We start from the raw sequence: 25,801 nt of genomic DNA, 5'->3' as shown, positions 1-25,801 counted from the left end.
AATATTAACTCTTGCATTATACTGACTCCCAGGCTCTGTTAACCACTATTACACACTTTCTGTCTCTATGAATTTGCCTATTCTAAGTAACTCATGTGAGTGCGGTTTTTTTGTTTTGTTTTGTTTTTTGTTTTTTTATTTTTAAGATTTTGTTTATTTGAGTTAGAGACAGCAACAGAGAACATGAGCAGGGAGGAGAGGGAGAAGCAGATCCCCACTGAGCAGGGAGCATGATGCAGGGCACCATCCTAGGACCTTGGGATCATGACCTGAGCCAGAGGCAGATGCTTAACTGACTGAGCCACCCAGGTGACCCATGCAGGTTCTTTCTTAGAATAGCAGTATTTGTTTTTTGTCTGGTTAATCTCACTTAGCATATGTTTCCAGGGTTTATCTATGTTACAGTCTTCAACAGTATCTGAATTTCATTATGGTAAATGCCTGGGTATTCCATTGTCACCACATTTTGTTGACTGACTTATCTGTTTGTAGGTAATGATGCTATAAATCCTATAGCATCATTGGTTTTTTATACTTGTTTTTTTATACTTGTATGGTATCTGGTATCTGTACTTGTTTGGTTTGGTTTTTTTATACTTGTTTGGTATCTGAGGCCATAACCCTTTCAGGAGAGATGTGTGGGGACAGCTAGGTTAAGCATCTGCCGGGGTCCTGGGATCAAGCCCTGTGTTGGACTCCCTGCAAGGAAGGGAGCCTGCTTTTCCCTCTACCCTGCTGATTGTGCGTGCATGCTTTCCCTCTCCCTCTCTCTCTCAAATAAAAAATCTTTTTTTAAAAAAAGTGATCAGTGTTCCTATAGCTCATTCCTAAAATTGTTAAACATGTAGGTAATAAATTACAGTATAGTCCTAGCCTATTTGTATGAGTCCTAGTTTAAGCCTGTTTTTGAATTGATTTTAGCTATTTGTCTCTCATTTTGCTGTTTGTTCTCTCAAGTATTTCATTGAATAAGGAGTAGGAACCATGCTCTGGACCAGGTATAAAGAGGATGGATAGGTATATTTTAGTGTCCATCTTTTTGTTGATCACTATTGACAACAGTATTTTTGGTGGTTTAAATGGACAGATACTGTAATAAACATTTGGCAAGGGAAAGAAATGGCTTTGATGGAGGAATGTACCAAATTTTCATTGTGAGAGGTTAGGGGGTAAACAGATATTTAATGTTGAATTGGAGGGCCCTCTGGCTGGCTCAGTCGATGGAGCATTTGACACTGGATCTTAGGGTTGTGAGTTTGAAGCCCACAGTGTAGAGATGACTAAAAAATAAAACTTTGAGGGGCATCTGGGTGGCTCAGTTGTGTGCCTGTCTTTGGCCCAGGTCATGATGTCGGGGTCCTGGTATCGAGCCCTGCATCGGGCTCCTTGCTCCCGGGGAGCCTGCTGCTCCCTCTCCCAATCCCCCTACTTGTTCCCTCTCTCGCTGTCAAATAAATAAATCTCTAAAAAACACATCTTTTAAAAAAATAAAGTAGAATTGCATACTTCTGAGTATTGTGCAGTATTTGGAACTGGGGTGAACTCAGCTTGGTAGTTTTACTTTCATAATAGTGTGCTAATAAGACTTTTCATTTTCTTTAATATATGAAAATCAGGTACTGTGAAAGAGGAATTGGAATGTATAACTTTTTTGTTCGACATATTTTATAATTCGTCTAGGAATGCAATTTTAGTGGTGGAATCATGTATTTGTTTGAAGTTGTTTTATGGCACTCTATCACTGACAATATAAGATGGTAAGGTACAACTTATGATTTAAATTTTGAGAAGTAGGGCTTTTGGGACACCTGGGTGGCTCAGCTGGTTAAGTGTCTGACTCTTGATTTCAGCTCCAGTCATCTGTGTCGTGGGATCAACCCCCATGTGGGGCATTGGGCTTCACACAGCATGGAGTCTGTCTGTCCCTCTCCCTCTGCTCTTCCTCCTTTTATATCTCTAAAATAAATAAAACTTTAATTAATAAAATCTTATTATTATTTTTTTAATGTAGGACTTTCGCTTCCATGGGAATATGGTCTGTCAGTAAGTTGTAGTCAGTAAGTAGTCATATTTTAAAGATTTTAGTGAGGGGTGCCTGGTGGCTCAGGTGGTCGAATCTGACTCTTGATCTCAGAGTGGTGAGTTCAAATCCCACACTGGGCTCCATGCTAGGGGTGGAGCCTACTTAAAATGGGGGCTTGAAGCCATTTATAAAGAGTTTTAGTGAATCCTTTATAAAAAATCAGGTTTGGTAATGCATTTCTTTTACTGTTATCATTAAGGACCACTTTTTAAAAGATGTTCCTAGGGGGATAAGGTTACTAATATGGTTGTGTAAGTAACTTGGAAGATGATGTGTAACTTCTAAGACAGGATGGGATTTGTTTTATTTATTCATTTATTTGGGACTTAGTTATTTGACACAGAGAGAGAACTCACAAGTAGGCAGGGGTGGGTGAAGCAGGCTCCCTGCTGAGCCAGGGCCAGTGAGGAGAGGAGTCCTGGTGGGGGCGCCATCTCATGGCCATGAGCTCATGGCCTGAGCCGAAATCAAGAGTCAGATGCTCAGCCAACTGAGCCACCCAGGTGCCCCATGCTGGTCTCTTTTTTACATAGCCCTTTGCAGTAATTTGAAGGTTAATTTAAGCTTTTGAGGTGAATTTTTGTTCAGATTAAGAAGAATAGGATGAAGGGCTATAGATAAAAGATACTGCGTGCCTGGGTGGCTCAGTTGGAGAGGACTTGGGAAAGAAGACAGTACTTAATAAAATAACCTTTGTTTTTTGTGGGGTTTTTGGTTTTTTTTTTTTAAGATTTTATTTATTTATTTGACAGAGTTCACAAGTAGGCAGAGAGGCAGACAGAGAGCGGGAAGCAGGCTCCCCGTGGAGAAAGCCTGATAGGGGGCTCAATCCCAGGACCCCGGGATCATGACTGGGCCAAAGGCAGAGGCTTTAACCCACTGAGCCATCCAGGCGCCCCAATGAAATAACCTTTGTACCTAGAAGTAGGAGATTCTAGACAGACACTTTATGTGCAGCCGTGCTTGATCAGAAAAGTGTTGTTTCTTGGAGCACTTGGGTGGCTCATTCAGTTAAGCACCTGCCTTGGGCTCAGGTCAGAGTCCTGGAATTAGTCCAGTATCAAACTTCTGTTGAGCAGGGAGTCTGCTTCTCCTTTTCCATGTCACTCCCCCTGCCTACACCTTTCTCTCTGTCAAGTAAATAAATAAAATCTTTTAAAGAAAGAAAGAAAGGGTGTTCCAGTGTTCTGAAGGGATTGAAATATGATCATTGTAGAGTGACATGAAATTAAGATTCTGTTGTCTGTGGGAAACTTCCAGTATTTTGGTTTTGGGTTTTTTTCCACTTTTTCCATTTTATCTTTTACCCTTTGCTCCACCTACAGGTGAACTTCAAAAGCCTCTGAAAAGAGGGAGAAGATACTTAATTGGTAACAGAAGAGTTGAAGGATCTGTTTGATCCTATTTTCCTATTCTCTGAGGCTGAAAAAAGCCTCCAAATACATATATTCCAACTAGAGGCAGCAATAGTAGTTTTAGACAGTTTCCTCATTTCCTTATTACAGATTAGAAGAAAACTATTAGATCTCTCATTGTATGGTATTGTCACTCATTTAATCTGAGAAGGCAATATTTTTGTTCCTGTATTAGGCTCTGTGTTTTCTGTGTTAAGAGGTTTTGGAAGGATGCCTATTACTCTCTAGTTTTTTAGAGCTGTCATTTCCTCAATTTTTTAACAGAGGCCTTAGTGATAGTAATTTATGTGTAAAGAACAGAAGGGCTAGCAATAATAGAATTATGTTTTGGTTAAATCTTCTGGATATTGAGAACATGTGGGATTGTTCTGTGGGTTACCCTAAATAATTGGTATATAATTTAGCTTGTTTTTTAAAATTGATGCATGGTTGTCAGAAGCACTGTTTTTAAAATAAATCTGATCTCCCGAGTGTTTCCCCCTTTTTACTGCCTTATTCAAACCAGACCTGATTGTGTGTCCACAAAGGCTCTTTTGTTATTTTGAAATAATTTTAGACTGTAAAATACTGCCCAAAAAATAGAGAATGCACCTAACACCTTTTACCTTATTTTAATATTAACAACTTCTAGAACCATAATAAAATTATCAAAGCCATAAAGTGAACATTGGCCAGTACTGTTAACTGTGGGCATTCAGATTTCAGACGTTTTCTCTCTCATATCCTTTTTCTGTTCTAAGTTTAGTTAGTTGGGTCTTTTTAGTCTCCTAATCTGTGATAGTTCTTAATCTCTGCTTGATAGGTCTTTGACACTTTTGATGAGTTCTGGTCATTTTGTAAAGTGTATTTCAATTTAGGTTTGTCTGGTTTCTCATGATTAGGCTGAGGATCCATGTTTTTTGGCAAGATACCACAATGATGTGGTATCCTCAGTCCACCAAGACATAGGGCACAAGATCAGTACATTTAATTACTCTTTTGTTATTAATGTTTATTAGTGGGTTATGGTGGTTCCTGCTTCTTTACTAATAATAAAACTACGGGTTTTTGTTTTTGTTTCTTTCCCTCAAATGATCTTGGGGAGGTAATTTGAGACTACACTCTTGTTTGTTTTCTTCGGGAAGAATTGCCCATTGTTTTTAGCATTCATTGGTGGTCTTGTTTGCAACATTTAGTATTGTGGACTTTGCTTTTAGAACTAACTTTTAAAAATATAAATGACATAGTTTACTTTAGATGGTATGTAACAGTTACATTTTGACACCTGGCCTTTTTTAGTGTCTCTTAAACTATGAATATTGATATCACTTGACCCTACATTGTCAGTTGATAAATAACCCTTACTGTGTGATGTCATTGTGCTAATAAAGTTTTTCCACACTAAGGAAATTATTTTCATAATTAGTGTTTTTAAAAAGTGTTCAGTTGTTTATTGGAATATGGAAGCAAATGGGCAGTTTTGCCATAATTAATACATACTACTTGAAATGCAGATGAATAGGAATAAATATAATACTTCAGTCCATGAAGATTATTAAGGTAGCTTTACAATCAAATCAGTATTTTACTGCCTTCATGTTGGCTATATTTCCTGTTAATTATTACGGGCATATTTCTTATTTTTTCTTTTTCTTTTTAAAGATTTGATTCTATTTATTTGACAGAGATCACAAGTAGGCAGAGAGAGAGAGCGGGAAGCAGGTTCCCTGCCGAGCAGAGAGCCTGATGCCGGGCTCCATCCCAGGACTCTGGGATCATGACCTGAGCCGAAGATAGAGGCTTTAACCCACTGAGCCACCCAGGTGCCCCACGGGTACATTTTTTAGCAGATCCCTTCTCCATGAAAGCTTGAGCCCAGAGTTCCAGATTGTTAGATAAGGCTTGGAAAACATAGTTCCAGAAAGTCTTAACTGTATTTCCAGAGGTTGGATTGCTCTGAAAGAAGATCTTCATAGATCATTTGGTAGCAAAGCATAAATTAAATGTGAGAGTAGTCTTTGTGGTAGGAAGTAATAATTTGTTTATTTAGGGATCCTATTTCTCAAATCCTTTAGGCATGTCAGTGTAGGTATACCATATAACTTCAAAACCCAGGGACCAGGGCGCCTGGGTGGCTCAGTTGGTTAAGCATCGGGCTCTTAACTATAAAAAATTTACTCATTTATGAGAGAAAGCGCCCCTGCACGCACACATGAGTGGAAGGGGCAGAGGGAAAGGGAGAGAGAATCTTAGGCAGACTTCTGCTCTGAGCCTGGAGCTTCACTCGGGCATGGAGCTTGCTTAAGATCTCTCTCCGGGTCACCTGGGTGGCTCAGTCATTAAGGGTCTGCCTTTGACTCAGGTCATGATCCCAGGGTCCTGGGATTTAGTTCCTGCGTGGGGCTCCTTGCTCTATGAGGAGCCTGCTGCTCCCTCTGCTTGCTTGCTCTCTGTGTCTGTCTCTCTCTCTTTCTCTGACAAATAAACTCTCCTGGTGCACATCTGAGGCCTCTAACTCCCCATCCCCGTCTTAAATAAGTTAAGAGTAGGTTGTACTATTAAGATACCTTTTAAGTAAGTAACATTAGAAATCGAACTTGCTCCTTAACTGTTACTCTATGTTGTAGTGGGGGGCAAGTTAAAGTCCTGTTTCCAGGATTACTTTAATGTTATAATTAAATTGGAAAAGGATAATAGTATCTGATCTTGATTTAGAGATATTTTATGTAAACTTCTTTCTTATAATGTTTATTACAAAATTACTTCTTGAGGGGTTTGTAGTTATGGCCCATAAAAATAAATTTGTGTGTATTGAGCTAAATGAACAACATAGTAATCCCTTGCAGTATGTTTTTATTTAAAAAATAACATGTTGGTGCACTGAACTAGTATAGCATTGAAGAACATCTTAGAAGATAATTTGTAATTGTTAAGCCTGTATTTTGCAGAGTTGACAAAAATAAAAATTTAGGGGCACCTAGGTAGCTCAGGCCATGGGAACAAGTCTTGCATCAGGCTCCCTGCTCCAAGGGAGGCCTGCTTCTCCCTTGCCCACTCGCCCTGCTTGTGTTGTCTCTTGCTTGCTGTCTCGTGCAAGCGCACGCGTGCCTGCTTGCACTCTCTCTCTCTCTCTCTGTCAAATAAATAAATCTTTTTCTTAAAAAAATTAAAGTTTTGAAGAAGTAGTACACGAACATGATTGACATCATTCAAAAATTGCCAGTATTGCTGATGGGACTGGGATTTATTATTTGACTTTACTTTCAACATTCCCCTCCCCCATTTTTTCCCCTACTGAAGATTTATTGGCATGCTATAAAAGTGTTGAATAATTTTTTTTTAATAGGAATTAAAAAATATGTTGTTGGCCTCATTATCAAGACGTCATCTGACCCAACTTGTGTAGAGGTAAGACCACTTTTAGAAATAAGTGTGAAATTGTAAAATAATTTAAATATTGAATCTTCAGCTTAAATCTACTTCTGTTACAGGCATACAAACATACGTATAATCATTTATAGTAGATCTGTAATTTTTCTCAAACGTAGTTCTTTGCTTATATTCTTATTAAACCTAATTTAGACTTTGCTTTAATCTAAACTTTTTTCTTTTCTTAGAAGGAAAAGGTGTATATTGGGAAATTAAATATGATTCTTGTTCAGGTAAGCTTTTACTTGATTGATTGTTCTCCTTAAAAGAATTAAATGCAGAGCACCTGGGTGGCTCAGTGGGTTAAAGCCTCTCTCTGCCTTTGGCTCAGGTCATGATCCCAGCGACCTGGGATCGAGCCCCACATGGGGCTCTCTGCTCGGCAGGGAGCCTGTTTCCCCCTCTCTCTCTGCCTGCCATTCTGCCTACTTGTGATCTCTGTCAAATAAATAAATAAAATTTAAAAAAAATTAAATGCTTCAGTTAAGCTGGTTACTGGAACAAAATAGTGAAACCTTTATCAAATAACAAGACTAACATCTTGCAGTAGTAATAGCTTTTACAGTAACTCTAATAGTTAAGCTACTATTTAACACTTAAAATTGTAAATTTCCTATGGTAGGAAACCTGAGATGTTGTAAACATACCACTTTCGTGGCTCCAGTATGGATCAGACATGTCAACAGTTTTCTTATTTGCCCGTTGACTGTGCATACTTCCTTTGCATGTCATCTTCATTTTAATTCATAAATCATTCCTTTGAATTCAGCATCTTTACATTGATTTCTATACCTAAGTCTGTCAGACTTTCTAAATAGTCTCAGCTTCAAAATTTTATGTTACATACTTTTTATAGTATGACAAAACATTGTCCTATGAATATTAATTAATTGGTATGTGAGAAAAAATAGATTCTTCTGTTTAATACGTTAAGAAAACATTGGGTTTTCACTAAGTTACACTGGCTTTTATACTGAGGACATTTGTTGTTTGCCCTTTTTTCAGGAAAAGGGAGGAGTACAAAGAAATTAGTTACGTCTTATTAACGTGTATAGTTAGGGAATAATCTGGTTAGGAAAATCCCTGGTATACAAAATACACAGTGCAGACTTGAAAGTCTAATACTGTCTATTAGAAAGATTTTGGTCAAAGATGATTCCATCTTCCACTGTAATGCTATTTCTCTGTCAAATTTATACAAACAAATGCTACTATATTTCAGGGCTCTGATACCACCCAAAGAAAATGCCTCTCCCTATGCATCCCCTTTTGTTGCTTAAGAGTTTTATCTTGAGTCTACTGAGGATAATTTAAGATCTTTATCTGGCTAATACTGGTATGCATGCATATTAGTATGGCCTAGACCAAGGTGCACGGCTGTCTTAGTTGGATTTTGCAACTGTTGATCTCTAGTGTGAGTTCAAGACTCACATGAGGTCTTGGGATTATTTAATAAAAAAAGAAAAAAGAACCAAAATCTTTGTGTTACACTTTACCTAGTTTATTCCGTAGAGGATGGCACATTTCCTCTCTTAAGGGGGAGAAAATGAAAAATGGGTGTTATTTGCTCCTGCTTTTAGTATCACACAATTTCCTTGAAGTTTGTTTTGCCCTTGAGAAGTGAAATTAACTTTTCTTATTTTATTTTAGATACTAAAACAAGAATGGCCAAAACACTGGCCAACTTTTATCAGTGACATTGTTGGAGCAAGTAGAACCAGTGAAAGTCTCTGTCAGAATAATATGGTGATTCTCAAACTCTTGAGTGAAGAAGTATTTGATTTCTCTAGTGGACAGATAACTCAAGTGAAAGCTAAGCATTTAAAAGACAGGCAAGTAATTATTTTGCTTTAGAATTTTCAAGTTATTTAAAGAAATTAAACTTCGGGGTGCCTGGGTGGCTCAGTGGGTTAAAGCCTCTGCTTTCGGCTCAGGTCATGATCCCAGGATCCTGGGATCGAGCCCCGTATCGGGCTCTCTGCTCAGCAGGGGGCCTGCTTCCCCCTTTCTGCCTGCTTGTGATCTCTGTCTGTCAAATAAATAAATAAAATCTTTAAAAAGAAAAATTAAACTTGGAGGTTGATTATGATTTTTTGAGAAATCGATTGTTAATATGTTAAATTACTTTTGTTTTTTGGTACAGATTTAAATCTGGAGGCTTGAAAAGTGTGTGTGGTTAATAAGACAGGATGTCATACTTCATTGTCACAGCAAACTAACTTTATACATCTTATGCAAAAGGAATATAGGTCAGGAGTTCCCAGAAACCGTTGAGATCTGTTTTTATATGGTGACTACTTACATAATAATGAAGGAATTGACTTGGGTCCAAATGTCAACTGAATTGTTACCAGTCCTGTGTCTTGGAAATGTGCCACTCTGCTTAGTAATAAAAACTTTTTCTGATCTTTAGGGTGCAGAAGTATTTCACCTTTATATATTCTGACTGACTTCAGAATTTACAATTTTGCTTCTGTTTTGATACATAAGCACATTGTAGGATTTGGGATATATATATATATAAAATACTGCTTCTCTTACTCTTAGTTTGGAGAGTTTTGTTCCAGCTATCTTGATTTAAAAGACCAAATTGATCGAAGTCACTTGACTGGCTCAGTTAGTGGGGCATGCGACTCTTGATCTTGGGGTCATGAGTTCAAGCCCCACTTCGTGGGTGGAGATTACTTTTTAAAAAATTAATTTTAAAAAAATAATCGATTAAATTTCAAGTTAGAGTAAGGATGACAGAAATCTCAAAATGAAATTGATATTGTCTTTATAGCATTTTTTATGGGTAAACTTTGAAAGAATGATACTACACATAGCTTTAGCAGCTTTGTAGCTTTTGGTGAAGTTACTGATACTTGCGTTTAAAAAGAAGTGAGTCAAGTTTTTAATTACTAAATTCGTGAAATTTTTTGTGATTTTGCTAGTATGTAAATCACAGTATTTCTGTGTGTCTTCTGGTCACTTTTTTTTTTCTTTTTTAGCATGTGCAATGAATTCTCACAAATTTTTCAGCTGTGTCAGTTTGTGATGGTAAGTAGTTTTGATTTCTTTTTTTTTAAGTGATAATTATAGGAAGAGGATTATTTATAGGTGTGTTTTTGTTACAGGAAAATTCCCAGAATGCTCCACTTGTACATGCAACTTTGGAAACATTGCTCAGATTTCTTAATTGGATTCCACTGGGATATATTTTTGAGACCAAGTTAATCAGCACATTAATTTATAAGGTATAGTGAATACATCTCAGTTCTTATTACTAGATAGTTGTATATGTTACTCATTTATAATGCCGTTTGCTATAGAAAACCATTACACATTTGTAGGTGTAACCAGTGTTGTTTCTAAGAAACTGCTCAGAAGAGCTTTTCTTTGGTTTCAGCTAATAATTCCTTGGAATGGTGTCAAAAATCTCAGGAATTCATGTGAACAAATGTTAAGGGATTTGATTTTAAGAATGTTTTATAGCCTCTGCCTTCAGCCCAGGTCATGATCCCAGGGTCATCGGTTCAAGTCCCACATTAGGCTCTCTGCTCAGCAGGGAGCCTGCTTCCCTTCCTCTCTCTGCCTGCCTCTTTGCCTACTTACTATCTCTGTCTGCCAAATTATAGAAACATCCTTTATTTTATTTTTTTTAAAGTGGAAGGCCTCAGGGTTTTTCCTGCCCCCCTCCCCTTTTTTGGAAGTAGGGTATAATACTTACATGGAATGGAGCCTTAATTAATTGCTCATTGAGAGATGACCAGTTACCAATTGGTTATATTATCTTTCCAGATTCCTTCTTGGCAGATAGAAGGAATAAATTTGTATGCTTTTTTTTTTTTTTTTTTTTTTTTAAAGATTTTATTTATTTATTTGACACAGAGAGAGAGAGATCACAAGTAGGCAGAGAGGCAGACAGAGAGAGGGGGAAGCAGGCTCCCTACCAAGCAGAGAGCCCGATGCGGGGCTCGATCCCGGGACCCTGAGACCATGACCTGAGCCGAAGGCAGAGGCTTAACCCTCTGGGCCACCCAGGCGCCCCTAAATTTGTATGCTTAATTGAGACCTTACAACTTAACATTTGAGATTTTGTAGTTCAGGCTTTGATGAGGTAATACTCTGTTCTAATATGTGAATATGATATTAGAGATATTTTATGGTAGACAGTTCATAAAACTGTTCGTTATTGTCAGTAGTACTGCAAAGGAAACCTATAATACAACTTCTACACATGTAAGTATCAGGCCAATGGGCATATCCATTTTCTTAAGGTTTTTGATGCTTATCCAAATTACCATATACTAATGTTAGCCATTTTTATATCTTCTCAGCAGTAGAAAATGAAAGAGCCAGTTTTACTATGTTTGTTAACATTTTGCCCATCTACAAAAGGCTAGGCAGTTATAAATCTTGGGTCTTTTTTAGACTACGATAAAACGTGATGCTCTTAAAAGTCATATAATGGTTCCTGGGAAAGTTACTAAGTGACTTTGTATTTAGTTGTTTGAAGACACATCAGAAGCAGCATAGTTTGCTCCCACAGCATTTACTGTCTGTTAGGTGGATAATGAAATTTTCTCAAAATCTTAACATGCAAAACAAAATACCCATCCATTTATCTGGTGTTTTCCCTTACACTCCCTATTGTTAAAACCTTTATTATTCTTAATTTGTCAAGTAAAATATGACATGTCATTTAATTTTATGCTTGCTTTTTTTAATTTTAAAATAGTTCCTGAATGTTCCAATGTTTCGAAATGTCTCTCTGAAGTGCCTCACTGAGATTGCTGGTGTAAGTGTAAGCCAGTATGAGGAACAATTTGTAACGCTATTTACACTGACAATGATGCAGCTAAAACAGGTAATACAACACTCTTAACAACTGACTGAACAATTTTAGTGCCTTAGAAGAAGTTGGGTTGGAGTTGAACCATTTGGTACAACTAATTATAATAGATCAGCTTCAGTGTGATTGTATATTTATTACATAAAATAAGAACAGGTAGAAATTTAGTGAACATTTTGAAAATTTCTTGAAATAATGAGTCTGGGAGTGTCATAATTTATTTACATAGAATTTAGAAGCTTGGAAACCTGGTTTTAATATTAGCTCTGCTTCTGACTTTGCCTCTGAAATGAGATTGTTTATTTATAATATTGACTAGGTATAGATGAAATTATTTAGAATGTTAACCATAATACTGCATTACTGTATGTGTTTATATTCCAGTGAATTAATTGAATATTTTTGTTTTTAATGATACAAAGGAAAAGTATAATACAGAGAAAAATTGAGAAGATAAATTGTGGAACTCTTATTATTTGTAACATTTTAAAAAATCAAAAATTAGAATACAAAAATACTATAAACAGACTAAGGATTTCTATCGAAGAATAATCTAAGTGTGTGGTTTATAATATTAGAAATGAGGTGATGAAATCTTAGTATTTGAAGGTAGTATCTTTTACTGGTTTTAGAATGCAGACTAATGGTCCATATTTAAACTTGTAGATGCTTCCTTTAAATACCAATATTCGACTTGCATACTCAAATGGAAAAGATGATGAACAGAACTTTATTCAAAATCTCAGTTTGTTTCTCTGCACCTTTCTTAAGGAACATGGTCAACTTATAGAGAAAAGGTTAAATCTCAGGGAAACACTCATGGAGGTAGGCTTTGTGGATCCTTTGGCTTCTGAAATTCTTCTGTATAATGAAAGCTATTTCAAAAATGCCTTTATTCTAAAATGTCTACTCTTTTTTAAATATATATATGTATCTTTGGGGCACGTGGGTTGTTCAGTCCAGCTTAGTCCTTTAAATGTCTGCGTTAGGCTCCTGTTGTGGTCTCAGGATTGGTCAGGCTCAGCAGGGAATCTGCTTCTCCCTCTGCCCCTCCCCCAACTCGTTTGTGCTCATGCACTCTGAAATAAATAAAATCTTTTAAAAAAAATTTTAAGTGTACCTTTGACATACCCCCTACCTATTGTCAGTGCATAAAAATATGTGAGTTCTGAATTACAAGCAGAATTTGTTGATTATGTGTTCTGCATAATCTCAAATCAATCGTTAATAATCAAAATTAAATTCCTAAAGGGTATTCGGACATTTCTAAGATGAAAAGTATAAAGATGCTATTTGAAAATTGAGGTATAATGCATGAGACCTAAAACTCTACCTGGAAGTGTACAATCTCAGTGACAGTCACAGTATTGTCAGCTGTCCTCTATTCTAAAATATTTTCATTCATCTATACAAAATAATGTACCCATTAAAATAGTCCCTTATTCTGCTCTCTCCCAGCCTCTAGCCAACCACTAGTTTACTGTCTATGGATTTTACCTGTTTTGAACCTTTCATATAAGTTGACTCCTAGTGTATGGTCTTTTGTAATTAGTGTCTTTCACTTACTGTGTTTTCAGAGTTCATTCATGTTGAAGCATGTACCATTATTTCATCTCTTTATATAGCTGAATAATGGTCCATTGTATGGTTGCATAATACTTTGTATAACCAATCCTGAGTTGATGGAAATTTGAATTGTTTACACCTTTTGAATATTAGTACCAAATGTCCTTTAGTGTCCATACCTTTTTAGGGAACTTATTTAACATACATACTGGCCAGCTACTACATGAAGTTTTAAAGTTCTAAAGTTCTAGGACTAGGACTCTGAAGAAAGCACAGTTTGCTCTTTGAGAATTTCTAGTCTTAGATAAATAATGAAACCTCAAAGTTGTGTAAAATGAAAAGTGAATTTTTATTCTAGTAACAATTGGAAGGCAATCTGTGGTAGGATGAAAATGTCTAAGGATAATTTAAAACTGTTGGTCGTCTTTGTAGGCCCTTCATTACATGTTGTTGGTATCAGAAGTGGAGGAAACTGAAATCTTTAAGATTTGTCTTGAGTACTGGAATCATTTGGCAGCTGAACTCTATAGAGAGAGCCCATTCTCTACATCTGCTTCTCCATTGCTATCTGGAAGTCAACATTTTGATGTTCCTCCCAGGAGACAGCTGTATTTGCCCGTGTTATCCAAGGTAATAATAAAGTAGGTGGTTGAGTGCTTTACCTGTTCCTTGCTGTGATTTTGAAGACTAAAAGTAGTGGGGGTTTTTTTTGTTTTTTTTTTTTTTAATTTTATTTAGGCTTTTACAATATGTCCAAATAAGAGAGGTACAAAAAGAATCCAATAACTTCTCCATTTATGTTCAGAGCTAGAAGATTGAAAAGGATTAGTTTAAGAACTGTAGTTTTCAGGACACCTGGGTGGCTCATTCAGTTAAGCATCACCCTTCAGCTCAGGTCATGATCCTGGGGTCCTGGAATTGAGTACTGCATCAGTCTTGCATTGGGCTCCTTGCTTGGCAGGGGAGTCGGCTTCTCCTGCCTGCTGCTACTCCTGCTTGTGCATGCTGGTTCGCTTGCTCTCTCACAAATAAAATCTTCTAAAAAAAAAAACTACAGTTCTCCAAAGTGTGTCCATAGAAGTAGACTGCATTAGCCCTACCAGTAAGTTTGTTAGAAATACAAATCACCTACCAATCTACTGAATCAGTCGCTTTCTGGATGAGACACAGAAAACTTAATAGTATATGTTTATTCAAGATAATTAACATTTGAAAACCATTAAAAATGGTTTATTTTTAATAAAAATTAAAAATTTTTATTTATTTGAGAGAGAAAGTGAGCACAAGCATTGGGGAGGGTAGAGGAAGAGAGGGAGAGACTCCCTGCTGAGCAGGGAGCTTGATTCAGGTTCACCAATCCCAGGACCGTAGAACTAGGACATGAGTTGAAAGCAGATGTTCATTAACAGACTGAGCCACACAGAGGCACCCCTAGAATTACATTTTTAAAATGTTCATATTCTTTTATATTGTGGGAACAGTTTGGGGAGTATGTTGGCCTAAAGTGTGAAGTGCTTAAACTTTTATTCCTACATTCGATGTGGCTGATTGCAAAAATGTAATAGATTTTTCTTGTTTACTGTTGAGTAGGTCCGTTTATTGATGGTTAGTCGTATGGCTAAACCAGAGGAAGTATTGGTTGTAGAAAATGATCAGGGAGAAGTTGTAAGAGAATTCATGAAGGATACAGATTCCATTAATTTGTATAAGAATATGAGAGAAACATTAGGTGAGTGAATAAATACTGTCAATTCAATATTTCTCCTTATAATTCTGGGGTGGAAATACTTTTTTTTTTTAAATATTATTTAAAGAAATGTGTTATACTTTTCTGAATCTGTTAATAACTACCTTTATTGATGTGCTATTATTACTAAATTTTTTTGATTGTAGAGTTTTGCATTTGAACCTTTGGAACCTTTTCCCTTCCTTTGTAGTTTATCTTACTCATCTGGATTATGTAGATACAGAAAGAATAATGACTGAGAAACTTCACAATCAAGTGAATGGTACAGAGTGGTCATGGAAAAATTTGAATACATTGTGTTGGGCAATAGGCTCCATTAGTGGAGCAATGCATGAAGAAGATGAAAAACGCTTTCTTGTTACTGTTATAAAGGTATGCAAGTGATACATATGAACTGGAACTGTTAAGTAACTATATTGTATTAATATAAATGACTGAAATTGGTCTTATTTTACAGGATCTATTAGGATTATGTGAACAGAAAAGAGGCAAAGATAATAAAGCTATTATTGCATCAAATATCATGTACATAGTAGGTCAATATCCAAGGTTTTTAAGAGCTCACTGGAAGTTTTTGAAGACTGTAGTTAACAAGTTGTTTGAATTCATGCATGGTAAATCTTCTTTAATATATATTATTTAGCTATTTACTGAACAAAACAAAAATTTTTTCTTGAAAATTTTTTGAAAAATGTTTTTGTTTCCTTAGAGACCCATGACGGAGTCCAAGACATGGCTTGTGATACTTTCATTAAAATAGCTCAGAAATGCCGCAGGCATTTTGTTCAGGTTCAGGTTGGAGAAGTAATGCCATTTATTGATGAAATTTTGAACAATATCAACACTATAATTTGTGATCTTCAGCCTCAACAGGTATGTAGAACACTAAGCCTTTTCTTAGAAGAGTAGTAGGGGTGCCTGTGTGGCTCAGTCATTAGGCGTCTGCCTTTGGCTCAGGTCATGATCCCAGGCCTGGGATCAAGCCCCACATCAGGCTTCCTGCTCAACAGAGAGTCTGCTTCTCCCTCTTCCATTCCCCCTGCTTGTGTTCCGTCTCTTGCAGTCTCTATCAAATAAATAAGTAAAATCTTTAAAAAAAAAAAAAAGAGAGAGAGATAAAGCAGTATTGGGGCCCCTGAGTGGCTCAGGCCGTTGAGCATCCAGCTCTTGATTTTCGCCCCAGTCCTGCTCTCTGGGTGATGAGATAGAGCTCGAACTGGGCATGGAGCCTAAGATTCTCTCTCCCTCTACCCCCCCCTCAAAATGTAGTTACTTTTTTTTTTTTTTTTTAAAGGTTTATTTGACAGAGCATACATGGGGTTGGGAGGGCTATATGCTTAACTGAGCCACACAGGTATCCCGTGACTACTATTTCACTCAGAATTTATGAATGGCAGTAGAGAGAGTGCCACCATTGGACTCAGTTCACGTGTCTGTGGCTAATTTTTTTTTTTTAATTCCACTATAGTTAACATACAGTGTTAGTTTTCGTGTATAATGTAGTGAGTCAACAGTTTTCATACATCACCCAGTGCACTCCTTAATCATCACCTATTTTACCCCCATCCCCACCCACCTCTCTGCTGAAGTGGTTAAATTTTCATAGTGCAGCAAAAATTTAGGCAAAAGTTTGACAGGCTTTTTTCCTGCCTAATGTAAGTATTTCTCAGACTCAAAAAAATAGGTTCTAATACGTACGTGAATAGCTTGTGTGTAGTTTTCCTTATGCATAAAAGTGAAGTGTCTGCCTTTTTACATAGGTCCATACATTTTATGAAGCTGTCGGGTACATGATTGGTGCACAAACAGACCAAACAGTACAAGAACATTTGATAGAAAAATATATGCTACTCCCTAATCAGGTTTGGGATAGCATAATCCAGCAGGCAACCAAAGTAAGTTTTACTCTTCTTTTCTCAAGTCCTAATGGAATTCAAGAAGACAGTGTTGTTTACAAAAGTAGTAAAAATTATACCGTAATTGTATTTTGTTTTGTTGGTATATTGGGACTGTTACTCTATACTTAGTTATACTTGTAGGTATAAAGACTTCTTGTTTTACTATTTTTAATTATAAATGTGATGGTGGTTTGGAGTAGGGTGTGGGTAGTGGTTTTTGCTTTAGTAATTACAAAGATAATTTTCATGTGATAAACGAAATTTGTTATTTGTCCTTCACAGAATGTGGATATACTTAAAGATCCTGAAACAGTTAAGCAGCTCGGTAGCATATTGAAAACAAATGTTAGAGCCTGCAAAGCTGTCGGACATCCCTTTGTAATTCAGCTTGGGAGAATTTATTTAGATATGCTTAATGTATACAAGTGCCTCAGTGAAAATATTTCAGCAGCTATCCAGGCTAATGGTAAGTGATTCTGAATTTTTGTGGAATGGTGAAATAACAAATCAGTTCTCCATTCACAGTCTTAGTGTAAGCATTCATTTCTTACAGATTTAAGTTAACTCTCCTAATGTCCAAATGACCATAGACAGTTATTTTTAATGAGTTGCTTACATCTTTCCCTTGTAAAATTACTCTTAGTTTATTTTCCCTTGTCTTTATGTTTTTGAGTGGTAAGTCAGAACTATTATATCTGAAGTACATGTAACTGCCAGTGTAGAATTTTAGTTGTCAAGTTGGATTTCACTGGATTTTGTTTTTTAGGTGAGATGGTTACAAAGCAACCGCTGATTAGAAGTATGCGAACAGTAAAAAGGGAAACTTTAAAGTTAATATCTGGTTGGGTGAGCCGATCCAATGATCCACAGATGGTATGTGAAATGTTACACTTTTTAAGTGAATGCTGTATTCTCTGTTATGTGCATATAGCTCATTTAAAGGTAATTTAAATGGTAGGTTTGGCATTATCTTGCAGTGTCCTCTATTTTTCAGACTCCTTGAATACTTGAAAATACTATTATGTATACCATCTTCCTAAGAAATTGCTGTTAGTAGGGGACAGTAGTGATGAGTAACAAAGTGTCTTGAGTCCCTTTTTCCCCTATGGATAGTAAACATTCTGATGAAATTTTTTCTTCATGAAGTAAGTGTTTCTTCATGAATCTTCAGAGCAACTTAAAAGCTGTCAATAGTTTGCTTCTGTAGTGAAAGTAAGGAAGTAAAGGCCTTCCCAGTGGAAGTTTTAAGTCTGTTTTACTCTTCTTTCTTTTAATCTTAAATCATTTCCAGAAAGGAAAATGATTTTTCAGAAACTAAATGAGGCTCCATATATGCCTCAACTTGGGAAAATGTGTGTTAGTACTTTCTTTAAGTGTGTATTTTTAATTTATTCTACCATTTCATTCTTTTCATCCTTGGAATATTACAAGGAATCCTGTCATGTTAGTCTTTGCTGTATGCAAATAAATAGTGGTTGATAAGTGTACTGTTTATTTTCATAGCTTTAAAATTTCAGTATTGTTCCTACAGATAAGGAGATACTTTTCAGGGAACTTGTTCAGAAAACAGTTATGGAATTCTCAGCATATCAGATATTGGAAGGTTTCGAACACATGTATTATGAGATCAAAACTTACTTCAAATTCGAAGTTAGATGAGATGAATGAAAGGAATTGTAAAGTTCATAATTACAATAGCTTGGGCAAATTTAGGAGTGTTTGCAATCCTAAGAAGAAGACAGTATCATTTTATAGCAAAGATTTGTATTGAGGGTTGGGGCAGTGAATTAAATAACTCAAACTTTATGAACCACTTTAAGTGCGGGAAGAATTGCTGCATTTTAAGAGTAAAATGAGAATCAGTTCTGGTCTAACAGAACAAGTGGGTTATCTGAAAAATAATGTGCTTATCCTTAAAATTTTACTAGGCCTATTTTGTATAGTAGCACACTACTAATACTGGTAACCTTTAGTTAGGAGAATTATTATTTGTAATTATTGTCCTTGTCTTAATAAAGAACCTATTAAAGGCACGTAAGTTACACTTTAATATGACCCTGTTTATTGAGACTCATGGAAACTCAGGGTCTTTCTGGTACGTTTCTAACTCCTTTTACAATAGTAAGTAGTTTTTACTTTTATTTATTAAAGTACTTAACAGGTAGCATTCACTAAGTTTAAAAAAACAATAATTGTGAATGAGTGTCTACTCTGTATTAGATATGAGCTGCTTGGTTTTTACAGATATTATTCATTGACAGAATTGATACAGTATTGGTTAGGACTCTATTTCATTCTTTTAGGCAAGTTATCCCACGTGCAGTACCCCTAGAATCCTGGTCCTGCCACAGTAATTTGGAGCCAGTCACTTGATTTTGGGCCCAAGTTACCTTTATAATTACAGATTTGAACTCTGAATATGTCTGTGGCTCTTCCCAGCCTATTATGGTTTCTTGGTTTCTTTTGGTAAAAAGTTTTAAAATCCAAAACCAAATTAAAACATGGGATTTTCCAGTTTAAAGCAGATATTCAGTCTAAATGTCAACACAACACTGATCTGTTTTCGTATTGTTAGCAAGTACATAGAATAAAACCTAAAATTTTTTTTTTTTTTTAAATAGGTAGCTGAAAATTTTGTTCCTCCTCTATTGGATGCAGTTCTCATTGATTATCAGAGAAATGTCCCAGCTGCTAGAGAACCAGAAGTGCTTAGTACTATGGCTATTATTGTCAACAAGTTAGGAGGACATATAACAGCTGAAATACCTCAAATATTTGATGCTGTTTTTGAATGCACGTTGAATATGATAAATAAGGTATGTGGTATACATTTCAATTATGGGAAATTCTGTAGTATATATCCTTTAAGTTAAAAGCATAAATAAATGATACCTCAGAGAGTAGCATAAGTTTTAAGCTCTGGAGTTCAAATATTTGGATTTGTAGACCAGAGAAACACTTACCTTTTGGTTGTTTGTTTAAGATTTTATTTATTTGAGAGAGAGCACAAGCATGAGTCAGGGGAGGGGTGGAGGTCACGGGAGAAGCAGACTCCCCACTGAGCAGGGAGCCCAGTACTGGGTCTGAATCCCAGGACCCTAAACTGACTGAGCCAGACACTAGACCAGCTGAGCCACTCAGGCACTCCAGAAGTACTTTTTAAAAGATCTTGGAGTATCTGTGTGGCTCAGACAGTTGAACTTCTTGACTCTTGGTGGTCTCGATCTCCAGGTTTTAAGATAAAGCACCATCTCCCAGGCCCTGCACTTAGTGGGGTTTCTGCTTAAAGATTCTCTCCCTCTGCTCCCTCCCAAGAACACTGCCCACCTCCTCAAGCAAATAAATCTTTAATTTTAAAAAGACCTTAACAAAATAGTAAATTAGATAGAGTGTAACATTAAAATAGCCGCTAGCATTTAGTAATAAGTTGCTACATTTTAAGCATTAAAAATTTAGTGACTCTGTCCTGGGATCAAGCTCCGCATTGGGGCTCTTTGCTTTGTGGGGAACCACCTTCTCCCCGCTTTTATTTTTTTAGATATATATAATTTTTTTCCCCCTAAGATTTCATTTATTTATTTGACAGAGACGCAGGGGCAGTGGAGAGGGAGATACAGTAGACTCCATGCTGAGCATGGAGCCCAATGTGGGGCTCAATCCCAGGACCCTGGGATCATGAGGCAAGGCAGACGCTTAATGACTGAACCACCCAGGCATCCTGAAATGGGAAAATAAATTAACCAAGAAGGGAAAGTGTAGATAAAAGTATACAGGTTTACACAGCAGCTAAAAAATTTTCAGATCTGTATTACTGATCTTGAAGTCACTCATAACATGGTAGTAACAGTCTCAGTGTAACTAGAAAATGTGATGTTCTTTGTGTGGGTTTTGAGGAATTCTCTTTATAATGTGACCTTCATTTTAGTAATTCATTTGTGTAATAATTGGTAATTTCATCTTCGATGGGACTCAGATTACATTGTCTTCAGGTTTCCTTGCAGTCACGAGGCCGCGTGGCTTATGAGGCCCACTAACAACTCCAAACCTTTATACTAAATTAGGATTTACTTTTTCTTTCTTACCTAACATAACAAGGCATTGAAATATTTTGTTCTCACCATTTGTTTTTAGGACTTTGAAGAATATCCTGAACACAGAACGAACTTTTTCTTACTACTTCAGGCTGTCAATTCTCATTGTTTCCCAGCATTCCTGGCTATACCACCTGCACAATTTAAACTTGTTTTGGATTCCATTATTTGGGCTTTTAAACATACTATGAGGAACGTTGCAGATACAGGTAAATACACATGTCCTTTCATTCATTTTATTCATTTGCCCCACCAATCCACAGGCTCTTAGAAATAGATGTGTAGGTATAGTCATATACTCGTAAGACAACAACACTTGTTATCAGGGTTTTATTGGAGTGCATCACTTACATGTGTAGGTCTAAGTAAATCCTAAAAGCAGTTGAATACTCTCTTCCATAGTTGAGTCCACAGGCAGGATCAAGTTTTACAAGGAGATGGGTGTAAAATTGAAAGTAGAATGACATCACGTCTCCACATCCTCACAAGTATGTCCTTTTTCTCATCTGCTTTTCCTTGGTGCCAGTAAGGGTTAAAATAAGGATAAAACATTACATCTTTAGCAAGAGAGGTTTTTATTTAGCTTTTAAATAGAAATTGGTGGGGCGCCTGGGTGGCTCAGTGGTTTAAGCCGCTGCCTTCGGCTCAGGTCATGATCTCAGGGTCCTGGGATCGGGTCCCGCATCGGGCTCTCTGCTCGGCAGAGAGCATGCTTCCCTCTCTCTCTCTCTGCCTGCCTCTCCATCTACTTGTGATTTCTCTCTGTCAAATAAATAAATAAAATCTATAAATAAATAAATAAATAAATAAATAGAAATTGGTTTGTGTAACAGATAGGTACTTGGTAATGCTGTTTTCAGAGTTGATTTGGAGAGAATTGACTAAACTTTCAGAAAAAGTGGAACGTTGGTAATAGTTAATACTTGGTAGTCTGTATCTAAGCAGGTATAGTTACTAGTTGAACTCCCATAACTCAAGAAAACTTAGGCAAAGAATTGTTAGTCATTAGTGGAGGGGGTGTGGTAAGAATGGCTTTTGAATCCAAGTAGTTGAGTAGGAATTCTGTATGAATGTTTCTAGTCCATAATAACTTTGTTGGTGTTCTGTACATTTTAGGCTTACAGATACTTTTTACACTCTTACAAAATGTTGCACAAGAAGAAGCTGCAGCTCAGAGTTTCTATCAGACTTATTTTTGTGATATTCTTCAGCATATCTTTTCTGTTGTGACAGACACCTCACATACTGCTGGTAAGAATTTATAGCCATGGGGGTGCCTGGGTGGCTTACTGGGTTAATAAGCCTCTGCCTTTAGCTCAGGTCATGATCTCAGGGTCCTGAGATAAGAGCCCCATATCGGGCTCTCTGCTCAGCGGAGAACCTGCTTCCTCTTCTCTCTCTTTGCCTGCCCCTCTGCCTACTTGTGATCTCTCTCTCTCTCTGAAAAATAAATAAAAATAAAATCTTAAAAAAAAAAATCTATAGCCATGAAAATGTTAAGTGTTCTATTTGTTATTACTGCCTGTTGGAGTGAATAATGTTCTTTTTATCAACAGGTTTGACAATGCATGCGTCAATACTTGCATATATGTTTAATTTGGTTGAAGAAGGAAAAATAAGTACACCATTAAATCCTGGAAATCCAGTTAACAACCAGATGTTCATTCAGGAATATGTGGCAAATCTCCTTAAATCTGCATTCCCTCATCTACAAGAGTAAATATGCTTTTTAATACCCGCATACATTTTTCAGTTAAAAACAAATAGTGATTATTTAATTGTTGTGTTTTGATTTGCAGTGCTCAAGTGAAGCTCTTTGTGACAGGGCTTTTCAGCTTAAATCAGGATATTCCTGCTTTCAAGGAACATCTTAGGGATTTCCTAGTACAAATAAAGGTATGTGTTTTGTTTGCACTTGGAGAAATATTAAGGCTAAATATGATTTAGTTGTTGTATTGTAGAATTAACCACTTTTTTGTTAAAGCAGAATGAGCGATACTCATGCTTACTAGTCCTAGACTGATTCAGAGTGAAAAACTACGAATTTGTAGTTGAGAACAAGATGGGTTTCAAATGTTTTTGGAAAGTTGTTATTAATATAATTCATTTTAGATGATATAAATGTCTTGGAATATTGGGATTACATCCATTCTTAAATTGTGAAATATGGGGAAAGAAAGATTCTTGGGAATTTCATACCCATTTTGTTATAAATCATTTAGGGAGTTAAGAGAAATAAGCAGATAATCAACTTGTTATTGCTGTTGTTACACAATGCTTCATTTAAATTTATGGGAAGAGGGATTAATCTTATATTATTTTCTTTTAAAGAAATTTAGAAGTAGGGAGGGCTGGGTGGTTCAGCAGGTTTAAGTGTCTGCATTTGGCTCAGGTCATGATTCCAGGGTTCTGGGATCAAGTTCGGGTAAACCTCCCTGCTCAGTGGGGAGTCTACTGCTCCCTCTGGTGGCCATTCTGCTTGTGCTCACTTGGGCTCTCTTTCTGACAAATAAATAAAATCTTTTTAAAAAATTAAAAGAAGAAATTTAAAAGTAACATAATATCTACAAGTGCTTGACGGATTATGTTAACCTGACAAATAAGAATTGGTCGCATACATTACTCTGATTTTTTTCTTCCAAGATAGAAATAAGGCTTTTTTCAACTGTGAATATATTAGCTAAGTTGTAAGGTAGAGAATGCAAAGAATGAGAATTACCTGAAACAGTTACAAAGTCTTATCATAGTGTAACTAAACTTTATCATTAATTGTAGGAGAAACAGCTTTTTAAATCTCCTGGCTTATGAAGCGTATTATATATATATGACATCAGACTGTGCCTCTTTTAATCACCTTTTTTATCCTCAACTAACACCTTTGGTTTAACAGCTCACAGAATTGTATCAGTATATTATAATGTAGGGACACCTGGGTGACCCAATTAAGTGTCTTACCCTTGATCAGGTCATGATATCTCCAGGTCCTGGGATTGATCCCCATGTGGTGTCAGGCTCCATGCCTAGCACAGAGTCCCTTTGTGCCTCTCCCTCTGCTCCTCCCCCTGTGCATGTGAGCGCTTGCTTTCTCTAATACCTATAATCTTTAAAAATGTAATTTAAAGCCAGCCAGTTGAAGGATATATTTTTTTTTATCATCGTTGTAAACAAAACAGGGAGGTGTTTATTCTTTTTTTGTGTGGGTTTTTGGGGGTTTTGTTTATTTTTCCCCCCCTCAAAAGTAGTTTTCCAAAATTTATGTTAACACCTCAACTATCTTGTTTTCACAGGAGTTTGCAGGTGAAGATACTTCTGATCTGTTTTTGGAAGAAAGAGAAACAGCCCTTCGACAGGCTCAGGAAGAGAAACATAAACTTCAAATGTCTGTCCCTGGCATCCTTAATCCACATGAGATTCCAGAAGAAATGTGTGATTAAAATCAGAAGTCATGCTGGTTTTTTTGTTGTTGTTGTTGGGTTCCCCCCCCCCCCTGCAACTCTTGTTAGCAGAAGAAAACAGCATCTGGATATTTGTCGACCAAAATGATGCCAATTTGTAAATTAAAATGTCACCTAGTGGCCCTTTTTCTTATGTGTTTTTTGTATAAGAAATTTTCTGTGAAATATCCTTCCATTGTTTAAGCTTTTGTTTTGGTCATCTTTAGTTTGCATGAAGTTAAAAATTAAGGCATTTTTAAAAATTTTACTTCATGCCCATTTTGTGGCTGGGATGGGGGGGAGGAGGCAAATTCAATTTGAACATATACTTGTAAATTCTAATGCAAAATTACACAGTTTCCTGTAAACAATACCAATTTTTAATTAGGGAGCATTTTCTTTCTAGCCTGTATTTCAGTCTAGAAGAAAAGATAATGAGTAAAACAAATTGCGTTGTTAAGAGGATTCTAGTGCTGCATTGTCTAAAGTTAGCACCTCTTGGACTGAATCGTTTGTCTAGACTACATGTGTTACGAGTCTGTATGGCAAGTCTGCAGCAAGATCATGTGCATATCATCCCATTGTAAAGCGACTTCAAAAAAATATGGGAACACAGTTAGTTATTTTTACACAGTTCTTTTTGTTTTTGTGTGTGTGTGCTGTCGCTTGTCGACAACAGCTTTTTGTTTTCCTCAATGAGGAGTGTTGCTCATTTGTGAGCCTTCATTAACTCGAAGTGAAATGGTTAAAAATATTTATCCTGTTAGAATAGGCTGCATCTTTTTAACAACTCATTAAAAAACAAACAAAACAAAACTCTGGCTTTTGAGATGACTTATACTAATTTACATTGTTTACCAAGCTGTAGTGCTTTAAGAACACTACTTAAAAAGCAAAATAAACTTGGTTTACATTTATTTTTCTTCATTGGCTCAAAATTATTCCTACATTAAAGTGATTATATGTGTTTTAAGTATTAGCTAACATTAAGTGGAGTTGGACACTGTTGATATGCAAATATAACCTCTGCAGTTATTGGGAGTAAAGGCACAGTTGGGTTACTTGAATATGGCTCTGGTTCCCAAGAAACAAATTCCTTTGGCAGTTTACCATCCTTTGATCTTTATTTGCGGTCAAAAAGCATCTTCCCTTGGTGTTCCTGGTTAGGATTAGCTGTAACAGATTAAAGAGAAAGAGAACCCAGGTGTAAGAAGCAAGTGCAGATATTCTTGCTTAATTGTATTTTTGTCTACTATAACCTTTAGAAAGTTGCCTTAACCCTTTAGGAAAGGTAAGAGGAAGGGGGGAAATGTGTAGATGTCCTA

General features: G+C 36.5%; 1 protein-coding gene across 5 annotated transcripts in view; it reads left to right on the top strand.

The window, feature by feature from the left end:
- The window catches only part of XPO1 (exportin 1), a 47,058-nt gene extending 21,665 nt beyond the window's left edge, over positions 1–25,393 (top strand). For 4 of the 5 annotated variants that reach the window (XM_032352234.1, XM_032352235.1, XM_032352237.1 and 1 more), the window contains 21 exons: positions 6,824–6,885; positions 7,095–7,139; positions 8,557–8,738; positions 9,897–9,945; positions 10,023–10,142; positions 11,627–11,755; positions 12,407–12,565; positions 13,739–13,936; positions 14,897–15,035; positions 15,244–15,425; positions 15,511–15,667; positions 15,763–15,926; positions 16,814–16,948; positions 17,234–17,417; positions 17,718–17,824; positions 19,573–19,767; positions 21,083–21,251; positions 22,159–22,293; positions 22,599–22,758; positions 22,842–22,938; positions 24,330–25,393. In XM_032352234.1, the coding sequence (XP_032208125.1) occupies positions 6,824–6,885; positions 7,095–7,139; positions 8,557–8,738; positions 9,897–9,945; positions 10,023–10,142; positions 11,627–11,755; positions 12,407–12,565; positions 13,739–13,936; positions 14,897–15,035; positions 15,244–15,425; positions 15,511–15,667; positions 15,763–15,926; positions 16,814–16,948; positions 17,234–17,417; positions 17,718–17,824; positions 19,573–19,767; positions 21,083–21,251; positions 22,159–22,293; positions 22,599–22,758; positions 22,842–22,938; positions 24,330–24,476 (2,915 nt within the window). In that variant the 3' untranslated portion in view covers positions 24,477–25,393. Of the gene's footprint in view, positions 1–6,823; positions 6,886–7,094; positions 7,140–8,556; positions 8,739–9,070; positions 9,156–9,896; positions 9,946–10,022; positions 10,143–11,626; positions 11,756–12,406; positions 12,566–13,738; positions 13,937–14,896; positions 15,036–15,243; positions 15,426–15,510; positions 15,668–15,762; positions 15,927–16,813; positions 16,949–17,233; positions 17,418–17,717; positions 17,825–19,572; positions 19,768–21,082; positions 21,252–22,158; positions 22,294–22,598; positions 22,759–22,841; positions 22,939–24,329 lie in introns of those variants that run through there. The other variant, XM_032352238.1, reaches the window with a different exon arrangement.
- Positions 25,394–25,801: the final 408 nt, after the last annotated feature.

Source organism: Mustela erminea, chromosome 7 (genome assembly GCF_009829155.1).
Source record: "Mustela erminea isolate mMusErm1 chromosome 7, mMusErm1.Pri, whole genome shotgun sequence".
NCBI lineage: Eukaryota > Metazoa > Chordata > Mammalia > Carnivora > Mustelidae > Mustela > Mustela erminea.
Note: the sequence above shows the minus strand (reverse complement) of the source record. Positions and strands in the feature narration are given on the sequence as shown.